Below are 14,136 nucleotides of genomic sequence, written 5' to 3'. Positions count from 1 at the left end.
AACCTGCATGTGTTTGGACTGTCGGGGAAACCGGAGCACCCAGAGGAAACCCACGCAGACACGAGGAGAACATGCAAACTCTGCACAGAAAGGCCCTCGCCGGCCACGGGGCTCGAACCCGGACCTTCTTGCTGTGAGGCGATACCACTACACCACCCTGTGTTTCTTTTTTAATCCAATGTATTAATTTGTGTGTGACGTTATAAAATCATCAGAAAGACAATGATTGTATTAATCAGAAATAGAGGCGGTGTTTTGTCCCCTCTTCTCTTTAATGTTTATATGAATGACCTAAGTAATGCCTTGAATAAGATTTCTGTTGGTTGTTATTGTGCTGGTACCACAATCAGCCATCTAATGTATGCTGATGATTTAGTTGTATTTGCACCCTCTGCCAAAGGTCTGCAGAGATTGATGAATGTTTGTACTGAATATGGTCAGCACCACGATGTGATATATAATTGTACCAAGTCTCAGCTGATGTTGTTTGATCAGAAACATCTTGAAGTCAAACCCAACATAACTTTAGCTAATTCAGTCCTAGATTATGTTAATCGATATAAATATCTTGGTCATATCATTGATAGTCATCTTAATGATGAAGAGGATATGAAAAGCAAACAGAGAGCTTTATACAGTCGAGGTAATTTACTTGCCAGAAAATTTTACTTTTGTTCAAATGCTGTTAAGGTCAAGTTATTCTCATCATATTGTAACAACATTTACTTATGTACTCTATGGGTAAATTATCGTGTTAATTACAGAAATATTGTATGTGTTGCCTTCAATAACGTCCTTAGGGGCCTACTGAATTATAACCGCAGAAGCAGTGCTAGTCAGATGTTTGTTAGTAATGGCATTAAGTCTTATCAGGAATTACTAAGAACTGTTATCTGTAGTCTTAAAAAATGGCTTGAATATTCTAAGAACTTTTTTATTCACAGCATCATTCATTCTGATATTTGTCGCGAGTCAAAATTAGTCACAAAAGGGAAAAACCTGTTGTATGCTGGTCATCATATGTCTTAACTATTCTGCTGTGATTTTTATATATATATATTTTTTATTACAGACGCTAGTCAATGGCCTATCATGGTGCAATTCATGTGTTCTGTTTTTATTTATTTATTTATTTATTTTACAGATTTTATATATTTTTTATGCAATTTATATATTTTATAATATTATGGACTGTACATTGTTTGCAGGGGCGGCATGGTGGTGTAGTGGTTAGCGCTGTCGCCTCACAGCAAGAAGGTCTGGGTTCGAGCCCCATGGCCAGCGAGGGCCTTTCTGTGCGGGCTTTGCATGTTGTCCGCGTGGGTTTCCTCTGGGTGCTCTGGTTTCCCCCACAGTCCAAAGACATGCATGTTAGGTTAACTGGTGACTCTAAATTGAGTGTGAATGGTTGTATGTGTCAGCCCTGTGATGACCTGGCGACTTGTCCAGGGTGTACCCTGTCTTTCGCCCGTAGTCAGCTGGGATAGGCTCCAGCTTGCCTGCGACCCTGTAGAAGGATAAAGCGGCTAGAGATAATGAGATGAGATGAGATTATGGACTGTACGTTGTCTGCAGGGGCGGCACGGTGGTGTAGTGGTTAGCGCCGTCGCCTCACAGCAAGAAGGTCCGGGTTCGAGCCCCGTGGCCGGCGAGGGCCCTTCTGTGTGGAGTTTGCATGTTCTCCCCGTGTCCGCATGGGTTTCCTCCGGGTGCTCCGGTTTTCCCCACAGTCCAAAGACATGCAGGTTAGGTTAACTGGTGACTCTAAATTGACCGTAGGTGTGAATGTGAGTGTGAATGGTTGTCTGTGTCTATGTGTCAGCCCTGTGATGACCTGGCGACTTGTCCAGGGTGTACCCCGCCTTTCGCCCGTAGTCAGCTGGGATAGGCTCCAGCTTGCCTGCGACCCTGTAGAACAGGATAAAGCGGCTACAGATTATGAGATAAGTCTGCATGTCTGAAATAAATAAAGAGTGCAGTAACTCGTCCACACCGCAGGGGGCGGTAGAGTGAGTGGAGCTCGTTTATATATCCAAGAACCACAGAACCACTCAGGCTTGAGAGACGCCTGCAGTTTATTTGTTTTGTTTATTCCACAAGCTAAAGGAAAGGAACATAATGCGAACAGATACAGTGTTTATGTCCAACACTTTGTAAGTTTAAAGTTAGATTATTTTTGCGGTTTTGTTTTACACAGCCGTCTTTCTTTCTGCGTCACCAAAACGCAAACGTTTAGCTTCGCCAGCTAGCCAGTGAGCTCTGGAAGTGTCTCTCTGTGTTTAGGAGTCAAACACAACAGAACACAACACAGCGGGTCCATCTCTTCCTTTTGTTTATGACTTGTGTTTAAGTTGCAACAATGAACTCGAAGAACCTGAAGGCTTTTCTCGAGTCCTCTCTGAATGAGATCTTCAGGGCGACTGTGGATAACATCCTGGACTCTGTGGATCAGACTCTGGCCGAGTATCAGGGACAAATTCGGCGGATTACCTCTGAAAATGAGACTCTGAGAGAAAAACTGCGTGCCCAGGAGGCTATTCCATGCCAGGTGAAAACAGGTATGTACGGTAAAACCCATCACCAGAATAAGCAGTTAAAGCACACTACTGTCTTTGCATTTAACATTCAATCATTAAGTAAGGAATGAAACGCAACATTAATTCCATGCAGCTATAATTTGATTAAAAAGCAGTAATAAATGATCAGCATTGACAAATTGAAAGGAAAATAATCTTCAGGACATCCTGTTGGAGAGCAATCAACTTCAGGAGGGTTAAAAATCCCATGCCAATCCCTGTTGTTGATGATTTTCCAATAACAGCATGTCCTGAAGCGTATTATTATTCAGGGTTCTTCACTTTTCAAAAATAAAAGGTCGTGGATGAAGCTGACTGACTGGTTTTAGGCTTTTTTGTCAGTGAAACTGGCCAATAAAAGGATAGGCGACACAGTGGCGTAGTGGTTAGCACAGTCGCCTCACGGCAAGAAGGTTCTGGGTTCGAACCCAGCAGCCGGCGAGAGCCTTTCTGTGTTGAGTTTGTATGTTCTGCATGGGTGTGCTCCGGTTTCCTCCAAAGACATACAGTTAGGGGTTGTTTTACAATCAGGGTACAAAGTTTGTGTCACAGGGGTCCAAAATTCAAATTGATTCAAACTGGGTCTTGTACCAGTTTTTAAGTGAAGGACAAGTTAAAGAACAGATTTCAGGTAATTTTTTGACATGTGTATGGTAGTTTTGTGTAATCTGCTATAAGATAAAGAAGATTAAGTGTAGCTTTAAGCAGGGATGGGAGAAACAAATGAAGTGATTCTCAGAGAGGACTTTTTTTTTTTTTTTTGGACAATTCAGAATCCACGACTTCCATAGCGCTTTTAAATCTAAGGCTGTAAGCTTTGTGTTAGTTGTCTCCTAATATTTATGTCCCAATATCTTGACTACATTTTAGGATGAAAATAATCATTTTAGATATGTTATTTTATATTGAAAAATTAGCTGTCTCGGAGAGGACATTTTTTTTTTGACACAATTGCATACTAATTTGATCAAAATAGTCTGAAAACTTACTGGGATTCAACATTAAAACTTAACTATGTTTCCAATGATATGGAACCAAATATTTGTTTTATGGTATAAAGAATGATTTAAGTGCATCCCTTTTGGAGCTACCTGTGGTCAAAAAAAGCACTTTTTCTAAATGACACGAGTAATTTTGCTAAATATGACATATATTGCCATACATTCACCAAAAATAACGTTATCACTACATCTTTTTTTTTGCATGGTAAATAGAGCTATCACAGGGCTACAATAAACAACCAAGTTTATTTAGTCAAGCCTTTTGATATTGAAGATAAGTGTTAAATGTGATTTTTAGCTTGCGTACCCTGATTGTAAAACAACCCCTAGGTTAACTTGGGCTGAAGTGCCCTTGAGTAAGGTACTTAAAGAGCATATTCTGGACCAATTTTGTGGGGTTTTTTTAATATGAAAGAATGTCCCTTTACACACTCATCCAGAAGGGTAATTTTGCACAAGGCCATCTGTCTACAGCAGAAAAAAATAAAATAACAAAACACGTCTGGAAAAATCCCAAAGGAGTCTGGAGCCAGATTCGTGACGTCACCTGCGGAAGCGCCAGCAGGCTGCGCGAGCTTTGCACGGTTTCAGTGCACAACCTGTGTAGACCAAGCGCTCCCATTTCTCTCTCATTGTCCGGTCTTTTTGAAAACGATGAGTACTAATCCCATCAAGATTTGGTGTTGCTACACCCTCCTATGATACATCTGTTAGCCATTTTAATAATTACGCGATAACGTTGAAGAAATTTGCAGAAAACCACCAGGTCGTTTTCTCATAAACAAACCAGCGCTGATGTAGGATTCAGAAGGAGGCGTCCCGCAGATGGCGTCACGAAAATCAGTGTTTGCCGGGAAATCCAAATGCCAAGTTTTTTCAGAGGTGGACCAATTCGCCTCCGATGGCTTGATTTCAACTGAATTTTTCTGGTATTGCGCAAGGTAAAAAAAATTGCAGAGAATGCAGAATGTTACAGATATTTGACTAAAATTTAATATAAAATAGGAGAATTGCATTGATTTTGCTCCTGAATTTACCCGTGATATGCACTTTAACCCCTGACTGCTCCCTGGGTGCTCTAGTGTGGCTCCCCACTGCTCTGTGCGCGTGTTCACTGCTTCAGATGGGTTAAATGCAGAGGATGCTTGAAGTGTGTATGTGACAAATAAAGGTTTCTTCTAAATCATTGTTAAAATCATTTTACAAAAAATTAACACATTCTTACTGTACATATCATCGTCAATATGAGATTCAATTGAGACTGATGCGCCTGCTGCACATCCCTGAATTAATTATTTTTTTCTGTGTGTGAAAAATAAATGAACTTCCATGCATAAACAAAGTACCCAATTACAATAAATGCATACATTTTTTACAATACACATAATGTTAATTGGGTGAAACCACTCCAATCCATGCACGAGCTGGTGCGCATGCCCGAGACTGGCACCACAAAGCTCCGTAGTTCGGGTCCTTTGACCCAGGATCCTGGAAGTCCTGCAGTAAACAAACAGTGAAGCAACAGAAAATGCAGCTCTCACGTACACAATCACACATGCGTAAAATAAAAGAACCGAATTTAACGTGTGTGTGTTGTTAATGATTACTGTCACTGTATATGGTCAGAAAAGACGATAGATAAGCGTAACCGTTGCACAATAACGCTACAAACACCCGCAGAGTTATTTAGCTGCTGGCTAGCTGTAGCTTGTAACTTCTAACGTTACTATGTGTCAAGATAGTGTAATGTGGTGCGGTGTAGTGTAACGCAGGGATAGCCCCGTATGCATTCGTTTAATGGTCTTCTGCGTGTTAAATAGTTACAAAATTATAATAAAGCGCATACTTTACGATTTATTTGGTGTATACTGATGAAGTTACGTATTTATTTATTGTTGGCCAAAGGAAGGGTGGCGGGCCAGAATTATAACATGGCCGTGCGCCACTTTAAAAGCGCCCATGGAGAACACTGATTATTCCTCTCGTACCATACCATTGCATTACATTACAGGCATTTCTCAAACGCTCTCATCCAGAGCAGCCTTGAGAGCAGTAGGGGGTTGGGTACCTTGCTCAAGGGCACTTCAGCCATTCCTGCTGGTCCAGGGAATCAAACCGGCCACCTTTTGGTCCCAAAACTGCTTCTCTAACCATTAAGCCATGGGTTCCTGTTCCACACTGATTTGCCAATGGTTTAATTTTTTAAATGTATTAATGAAAGATCATGCTTTTTATCCATTTGCGTTCTGTATATGTAGCTTTTGTAATGTTGTGGAAATTTTCTTGTAATCAGTTATTTCCGCCATGTTGTAACAGTCTTTCTTGGTTTCTTAAAATAAATAAGACTTAAAAAAAAACATGCAGACTCCAGAAAGTCCTTTTACTGGCTGTTACAAAGCACTGGCACTGGAGACTCCATCCATGAATATTAAAAAACTCCTCCTTAGAGAATACTTCACCATATCAATGGTTTTGGTTAATCAGAAATCAATGCATTATTTATTAGTCTTAGATTATATAAGTGCATATGGAAATGATGCAAACGAATAGTCAGCTATTTAGAAATTTATTCAAATTCCACCTTTGCCAGCGTTTGCCAAAATAAACATGGCCTAATGGTTAGAGAAGTAGCTTTAGGACCAAAAGGTTGCCGGTTTAATTCTCTGGACGAGCAGGAATGACTGAAATGCCCTTGAGCAAGGCACCTAACACCCAACTGTTCTGCAGGGTATGTTTGTATGTTGCTCTGGATAAGAGCATCTGCTAAATGCCTGTAACGTAAACGCACCTAATGGTCAAAATTGTAGTGCACATTCATGGGCAGGAGCCAAGAGAGTAAAATCACTAGCCAATCATGGGAGTCTGTGAGCTCGTGTATGCGGAAGAGGGTAGATAGCGCTTTCTTCCAAGTGTGTTACTCTGCCCTATTTTGCAGTAGTTTGGGGAAGAAGAAAAAAAAATTGGCTGGTTTCACATCTCAGAGAACGCATGTGTTAGCCCTCACCCTCCCCAGTTGGTAGCTGTCACATGATGGGAGAGATGGCTGGGAGGAAATTGCAATGTAAAGTACACCCCTTTGAGTCAGTTTTTACTTTGTACAATGTACTTGGTACACTCAAGCTACTAGGTGGCAGCCTGGATCATAGTTAAAAAAAAAAAGTAATTAGTTTCAGCATTAACAAGCCACAAGCTTCCAAATCTTGAAGGTTGTGATTTGATTGCGTGTTCGCACTTCCACGTATGAGAACTTCCATGCATTCGTTTCCAACAGGAAAACGGGTCTTTGAACACCATGATACAGTGAACTTTTCCAGAGCCCAGTATTTTCAGTGAAATAGTAAAGTGAAACATTTGCATCGTCTTGTCATTAAAGGTTCTGACTGCAGAGTTAAATTTTGGGCAAAATGTTCTATTTCTATTGCTGGTGGAGTTTCGAGATGTTTTGCTGCTGCACACACACCATGTATCCAGTGTGTAAATGTTTTGCCGAAATAAAAAGCCTCCCGCATTTTACGATTCCGGAGATCGCCGAAGCAGGTGAGCATCAATATCATGTGACCACCATGGGGCGTGTTTGACCTACTTTTAACCAAAACAAGTTTGTGTCAACAAACATGGCGGACTCTGCTCTCCTGCCAGCGGAAAAGAAAAGGAAAGCCTGCCTACTAAGTGCAACTGCAAGATAGAGCAAGGTTACATGACGTGTCATTTTTCTGGACGGATAACTAATGGCCCTTTTCCACTACCCTTTTTCAGCTCGCTTCAGCTCACTTCAGCCCGACACGGCTCGCGTTTCGACTACCAAAAACCAGCACGACTCAGCTCGTTTCAGCCCTGCTTAGCCCCTAAAACTCGCACCGTTTTGGAGTGGGGCTGAAGCGAGCCAAGCCGTGCCGAGTGAGGTTGGGGGCGTGAGCAGACACTCCCCTGTGCACTGATTGGTGAGGAGGAGTGTCCTCACATGCCCACACACGCCCCGCGAGCGCGCTGGGATCTGTAAACACCGCAAACCTGGAAGGAGAATAATTACGAATTACGAGAATTTCTGAAGCCTTATGCGCCTCGCCTCATCTATACGCTCTTGCCAGTATCTGTCCGCGTTGTCGGTGACAACAAGCCACAGCACCAAGACCAGCAACACTAACGACTCCATGTCCTCCATGTTTATTGTTTACTATTTGGGTCGTGAGACTACCGCTTAAAAGCTCACTGATGTCACTGTTTGCGCTGCTTAACGACATCACCTGACGTCCACCCACTTTCGCTAACTCCACCCAATGTGTCCACCCACTTCCAGCCAGCACGGTTCAGCGCGGTTGTAGTCGAAATGCAACTACAACAGCCCCGCTCAGCCCGACTCAGCCGCGTTTGTAGTGGAAAAGCGGCATAAATCATTCTAGCTAGCGCTTAGCTATCTTAACCTTAGAATGCATGGCCTTGACTCCACGGTAGCGAGTATGGAGTTATACACCTAAAGTTTTGATCTTACAGAGAAGGAAACGAGAACACAAAAGCAGGAACCGAGAAAAGACATATTTGTCTTTTGTTTCACTGATCTATTCGCGAACATCAACCACAAATTACATCCCTGCGACTTAAAACTCTCCGAGGTCAGTGCAGAGTCACGATGTTTTCCCGCATGTCGCCATCTTGGTGTGACACAGTTCCATAGTTACGCTAATTAATTAAAGCTCTTCGTGTTTGGCTGTTTCCGTAGGGCCATACTGTTTATCTCAAGAGGGAGGAAAACAGTCCCAAAACAGAAAAGCGACCCTCGGCGACATCAAAATGATCACATCTCGTCCACATGATATTGTTCTTGCAAGACATAGGAAAATGCCATGCACAGTAAAACAGTTTGAAAATGTCAGACACCTTTGCAGTCAGCATCTTTAAGGTATCCCATAGTTTTATTTGAAAGTGTTGGGAGCAAATAAACAAGATAATCTCATTTTTAATAAACTATGGCACAAGTTAATGGTTGTTCATTTTCACTTTGTCCCATAATCTCATTCTATGAAAGTAAGTGGTTTTTCAAGTTCTTTAGCGATAGCTTGTAAGACTACTGATACCTTGACTGTTTCAAACTCAATTTTTTTGCTTTGCAGCACATGAGGATCTTGATGAGGACTTAAATTCGGCCTTTCTTCATCATCCAATTTTATCTGGACATAGGGGTCCAGGGAAAGCCCCTCAGAAACAGAGGGAAGATTGGAGAACGTCAGCTGGAGGCTCTAGGCCTGTATTACTGAAACCAAGCCCCCTTTCATCTGACAGTGGAACGCATCAGTTAGACGACGAAGTGCCAAGTACCACAGTACCTTACGTAAAGATTGACCCCGACACTGAAGATGAGGGCAGCCTGTTAAAACCTCAATCTCCTGTTAACCTTACAACTAAGGTCATTAAAGTAGAAGGGTCTGAGGAGAACTTCTCAGAATGTTACACTGGCTCTTCAGCAGATCACTCCAGAGGCAGTGATGATGATGTTCAAGTAACCATGGTGTCCAAGAAGCGCATGAGCAGCACTATGAGTGAAGATGAAGTCAGCAATATGGGGCACCATGAATCCGAGAAGTCAGCACACAGCATATCTGAGGAAGATATGGAAGATCCAACTGACGACGCTGTACTTGGTGTCTGTTTTGATGATGATGGATTGGCTTTAGAACCAGACAAGGGATTTATAGAAATTTTTCAATCAACAGAATCGCCAACATCGAAAGACTTGAAAGACAGCAAAACTTTCCATTGCGCACTTTGCGAGAAGAGCTTCGGTCGCATGGCGTCACTTAACATACACATGAGGAGTCATAGCTCGGAAAGAGCTCACATCTGTAGCTACTGCGGCAAGGGTTTTAGCCGAGCTGACCTTCTGAAGAGCCATCAACGCACCCATACAGGCGAGAGACCGTACTCCTGTAACCTGTGCGGAAAGAGTTATGGTCATCAGGGCCAGCTCCGGATCCACAAACGAACCCATACGGGTGAGAAACCCTACGCTTGCCCACATTGCGCCAAGCGGTTTACTGAACACAACCAACTCAAAGTGCACCTCCGGACACACACGGGCGAACGACCATACTCGTGCAGTGTCTGTGCCAAGACCTTCGCCAGCGCAGGCAACCTGAGGATTCATCTCCGGATTCACAGCGGAGAAAAACCTCATTGTTGTAGCCAGTGCGGGAAGAGGTTCAACAGTCAAGGCGACCTCAAAACACACCTGCGTGTACACACAGGTGAGCGCCCGTACCACTGCGATCTCTGTGAAAAGACGTTCAGCCAGGCCGGCCACCTGAGCATCCACATGCGCATGCACACGGGTGAGCGGCCATACAAATGCATGATATGCGGACGCACCTTCACTGTGGCCAGCAGCCTCAAGCTCCATCAGCTCACCCACACCGGAGAGAAGCTGCACACCTGCGGACGCTGTGATAAAAGCTTCAGCAGGGCCAGCCATCTGAAAAGACACGAGCAGCTCCACGTCAAAGAGGATCCCGTACTCATGGGTGCTGATCAGTCTTTGCTGATGGAAGACCACACGGTTCATGATGAAGATGAAGTACAAAATTCGGAAGGGATGGAGTGAATGAAGTGGCTACTTTACCGGGTAAGCCTTCCACTTTAGGCCACATCAATTTATCAACGCCCCCACTACCCCATCCATCAATCCAATGGAAGAGGAGCATCGTTAAGCAAATGGTGGTCTATTCTCAGTACAGCAGTGCCACTGGTGTGGTACTGCAGATTGTATCAGGCACACCAGGAAAGTGCTATCTACCATCTTCTGCATACACAAGTTCACAGACGCACATGACTTCCTTCCTTGTATCGGTAGTACACCATCCATCTTGCACAAAGAGCATGGTCAGTCTTACTCCCTTGATTTTCGGCCATGGATGGCTCTGGTATCATCAAGATTCAAACTCCTGATCCCTTACCCATAGGCCTGGTGCTTTTAGTAATGAGGATTTAAAGACTCTGGACACTTACTGGTCACTTTACTGCCCAAGGCTACCTTGTTGATTCATCTTGTAAGTGTGCAGTTGGAGAGCAAAGCTCATGTCTTTTCTGAGCACAACACTGCAGTTGGCTGCATTTCTGGTTCACCAATGTGGTGAAGAATGGCATGGCAGGAAGAGACACTGCTATATCTGGTACATTCGTGTCAGAGCTCTGGGGTCACTGCTGAAAATGATCCACCACCCAAATAGTCCTATGTTGGTCCCTTTCAGTGATGGGCAGGTATGGAGGGCTGACTACTATCAGTAATTGTACGCCTACAAAGTGACCTATATGGTAGATCTACAAGTTATAATAGCCAATAAGTGCAGGTAGCTGTACCCAATGAAGTGGCACCATGTGTGTGATGTTCGTACGTTTCATTTTGTTTTACAGTTCTTCATTGCACAGTCAAGAAAAAAACTATCATAATATCCAGATATTTGGTTTCCAAGCATGACAGTTTGAATTATTGAGGTGTATTTTACCTCAAAGTTGTTATGTTGGATATATGGAAGAAAGGTAGAACTAAATTAGTAGTTTGCGTTACATTCAGCTTAAAGAAAATGATGTGATAGAAATTTCCTGATACTTGCATTTTACATTTCTGCTGTTCTAGTCATCGAGGTTCCTCTGGGTTCTTCAGTTTCTTCCCACCTCCCCAAAAAGTAAGTTCCAGTAGGGGAATTGGCTACACTGAATTGCCCTTAAGTGTGATTGTGTAAGTGTGTGCATGGTTTTTGGAGATGGACTGGCACCCCGTCCATGCCAAGTGTTCTTGGTGTAGGCATTAGATCCACTACAAACCTGACCAAGATGAAGCAGTTACTGAAGATCAGTAAATGAAAGGTCACTGAGATGAGACTCTCTCCAACCAAAGATGGGTTAAATTACCATTCAGCAGGTTTTGGTTATAAGTCTTGAAACTTGCTAAAAGTATATACGTTGTTAGTTTCAATGAATTATCGGCAAAACCGTTCACATGCCGAAATTTTGACGTTTTCTACTATGTGTAGTTCTAAAAACTATAGGCTTTTCTGAGCTTAAATGTTTCTCGTTTCTCAATCACAAGTAAGGTTTAAAAGTCTGATTGTCTCCAAGTGGAAAAGGAGAAAAACGTGTTCAAGTGCGGCGCAGGAGCATCAACGGACATTTCAACAGCTGGTATCTGATTACAAACTGAATTGATTAATCTTGTACCAGTTACCCGCTTCTATATGGCAATCTGCCATAGTGACATCCAGTGGGGTTTCCCAAACCACCACGCATTGGCCAACTGGAACAGTAAGTACAGCCAATATAATGAAAATGTTCTTTAATAATAATGTAGAATATGAAGTACTTTCTCATCCTTCCTTTTATTTCTAATGTTTGAGATTTGAAAACTGGTCTGATTAAATTTTCACTTGCATTGCGGCTTAAAATTTATTCTCGATTCGCTGCTGTGGCCTCAATACCACCACCACCTTCTCACTGGAAACTGAATTCCTTGTTTTGAATGGAATCTACTTGCTTTCGAAAGAATCTCATAAGCAGTGTTATATTGACATTAATCGTAATAGAAGGACTTGTGATTTTTCAGATGCTGACTGATTGTAATGTAATGTACTGATTATAAACATTCAGCATCTTGGATATTGTAATATGACTGATTTTATTAGCCAGCACACTTTTTTTTCCTTCGATGTTCATGTGCACCAGAACTAGTGATTTCCGTTCAGACTGACTGACTTTCTCCACACTTGTAAAAAAAAAAAAGCAAATGTAGGAAACATTGCTTATATTTCTGCTGATATGGCTTCTTTTTTAGTTTTAAAATTTTATCATTTATGCATTTTAGGGCATGCATTATGGAGTGTTTTTCTCACCGTTCCTGTTCGTGCCTCTCTCCGTTTGCATAAAGAAGCCGTGTAAACTAAACTACAGAGCTAAACTGATTTTCAAAATCCATCCTTATGAAAATGACTGACTGACTGACTGACTGACTATCGATAACGGTACTGACGATTAGTTTTGTGACCAAACGCAGTACAGTATCAATTTATAGTGCGCGCTTTATACTGCGCTTTTAACTGCAAGTTCCCCTTCACAAGAAACGTTAGATGGTAATGTTAGCTAAAAGTATGTACACGTTAGAATGATTAATAGTGTTTACTTAGTGAAAACGTAGTGGAAATGAAGCCATTTTTGCGATTGTTGTCATTCCATTCTAATAAAGAAATGAAAAATCAAATGTGTTTTTGCTCATCATTGAATTTCTGCTTCAACTGACTTTCTGAAGTATGCTTAAGTACAAACAATTCTGGTAATATAAATGTTATTAATGTATGTCTGCGTATTTCTAGACTGTGATTTGTTCCACCAGTCAAACTGCTGTTATAAAAGCAAATTACAAAGTTTAAAAAAAAAAGAATCTCAAGGATTACTTTAATTCTAGTGATTTCAAATCCACCGAGGAGTTGTGGATTTTTTTAAATTTTATTTTAAATAAATCTAATTATAAAATGAATGGAAGAAGCTGAGAAAATATACATAATCTTGAAAATTGTGAAAAGTTTTTTTCCCCTCCTTTTTATTCTTACCTATTTTGTGTATATAATGGGTTTTTTTTTAATTTAAATGTATTTATGTAGACATTGATCATTTTTTAATGCAGCACTATCATTTTGCAGGCTGTATGTGAAGCAATCTTATGTTTCATAATAATACGCATCATGTGTCGTCAAAATGCCCTGAAGAATCTCATATATAATTTTTTTGTGTGTGTGAATATGAATATGAGAAAGAGACTAAAAATATCACCCACCTCTACAACAAGTTCTTTAGACTGATTTTACTTATAAAGAGCAGTTTGATTGATGGATATCTCACAGAACTAAAATACATCCACCATAAATGTTACCATGGAGAAGAATCTTTGTAGTACAAATAATTATTCAGTCTGTTACGGTAACAAAAAAAAAAAAAAAAAAGAGTAATGGACTAAAAGGTTGTTTTGGAAAATTGAAAATAGTCCCGCTAATCCTTTATTTTTAAGGCTGTACTTGCTAATAAATGTAAAATAACACAAAATAGTATACACGTACATCTTTAAAATGAAAGGGGTTTGTTTGTTTTAAATCTGTCTCATTAAGGTACGTGTCCAGGTAGCTAGGAAAAATATTTATATATTCAGAAATATCAGCCTAATTGAAGTATTGATATTTGAAATCTGAGTTCATCACCAAAGAAATGGATAAAGAATGAAAAGTTTCCTTGCATAGTTTTGCAATTGTTAAAATCTAATATTTTATAGAACAGCCTCTTTACAGAAAGGCCATAGGGACTTTTATATGAAAAACAGTGATTCATTCTTTTCACGCGTGATTCAGACACAATTTATTTACTTACACATGATTGATTGATTTAGTTTTGCCTTTTTTTTTTCATCCATCCATCATCTGTAACCGCTTATCCTGTGCAGGGTCGCAGGCAAGCTGGAGCCTATCCCAACTGACTATGGGCGAGAGGCGGGGTACACCCTGGACAAGTCGCAGATCATCGCAGGGCGACAC

At 41.3% G+C, this 14,136-nt stretch overlaps 1 protein-coding gene across 1 annotated transcript; it reads left to right on the top strand.

Moving 5' to 3' along the window:
• Nucleotides 1-2,039: 2,039 nt before the first annotated feature.
• LOC132875554 (endothelial zinc finger protein induced by tumor necrosis factor alpha) lies at nt 2,040-12,815 on the top strand. Its single transcript, XM_060912417.1, has 2 exons — nt 2,040-2,558; nt 8,686-12,815. Exons 1-2 carry the CDS (start codon nt 2,360-2,362, stop codon nt 10,167-10,169), a joined length of 1,683 nt encoding a protein of 560 aa, XP_060768400.1. The 5' UTR covers nt 2,040-2,359; the 3' UTR covers nt 10,170-12,815.
• The last annotated feature ends 1,321 nt before the right edge of the window (nt 12,816-14,136 follow it).

Source organism: Neoarius graeffei, chromosome 28 (assembly GCF_027579695.1).
Source record: "Neoarius graeffei isolate fNeoGra1 chromosome 28, fNeoGra1.pri, whole genome shotgun sequence".
NCBI lineage: Eukaryota > Metazoa > Chordata > Actinopteri > Siluriformes > Ariidae > Neoarius > Neoarius graeffei.
Note: the sequence above shows the minus strand (reverse complement) of the source record. Positions and strands in the feature narration are given on the sequence as shown.

Excerpts from the sequence above, each read along its gene's own strand:
- LOC132875554 (XM_060912417.1), top strand. The coding sequence starts at position 2,360 with ATGAACTCGAAGAACCTGAAGGCTTTTCTCGAGTCCTCTCTGAATGAG. Across the intron at positions 2,559-8,685 it reads TCCATGCCAGGTGAAAACAG|CACATGAGGATCTTGATGAG; the intron begins GTATGTACGGTA and ends TTTGCTTTGCAG.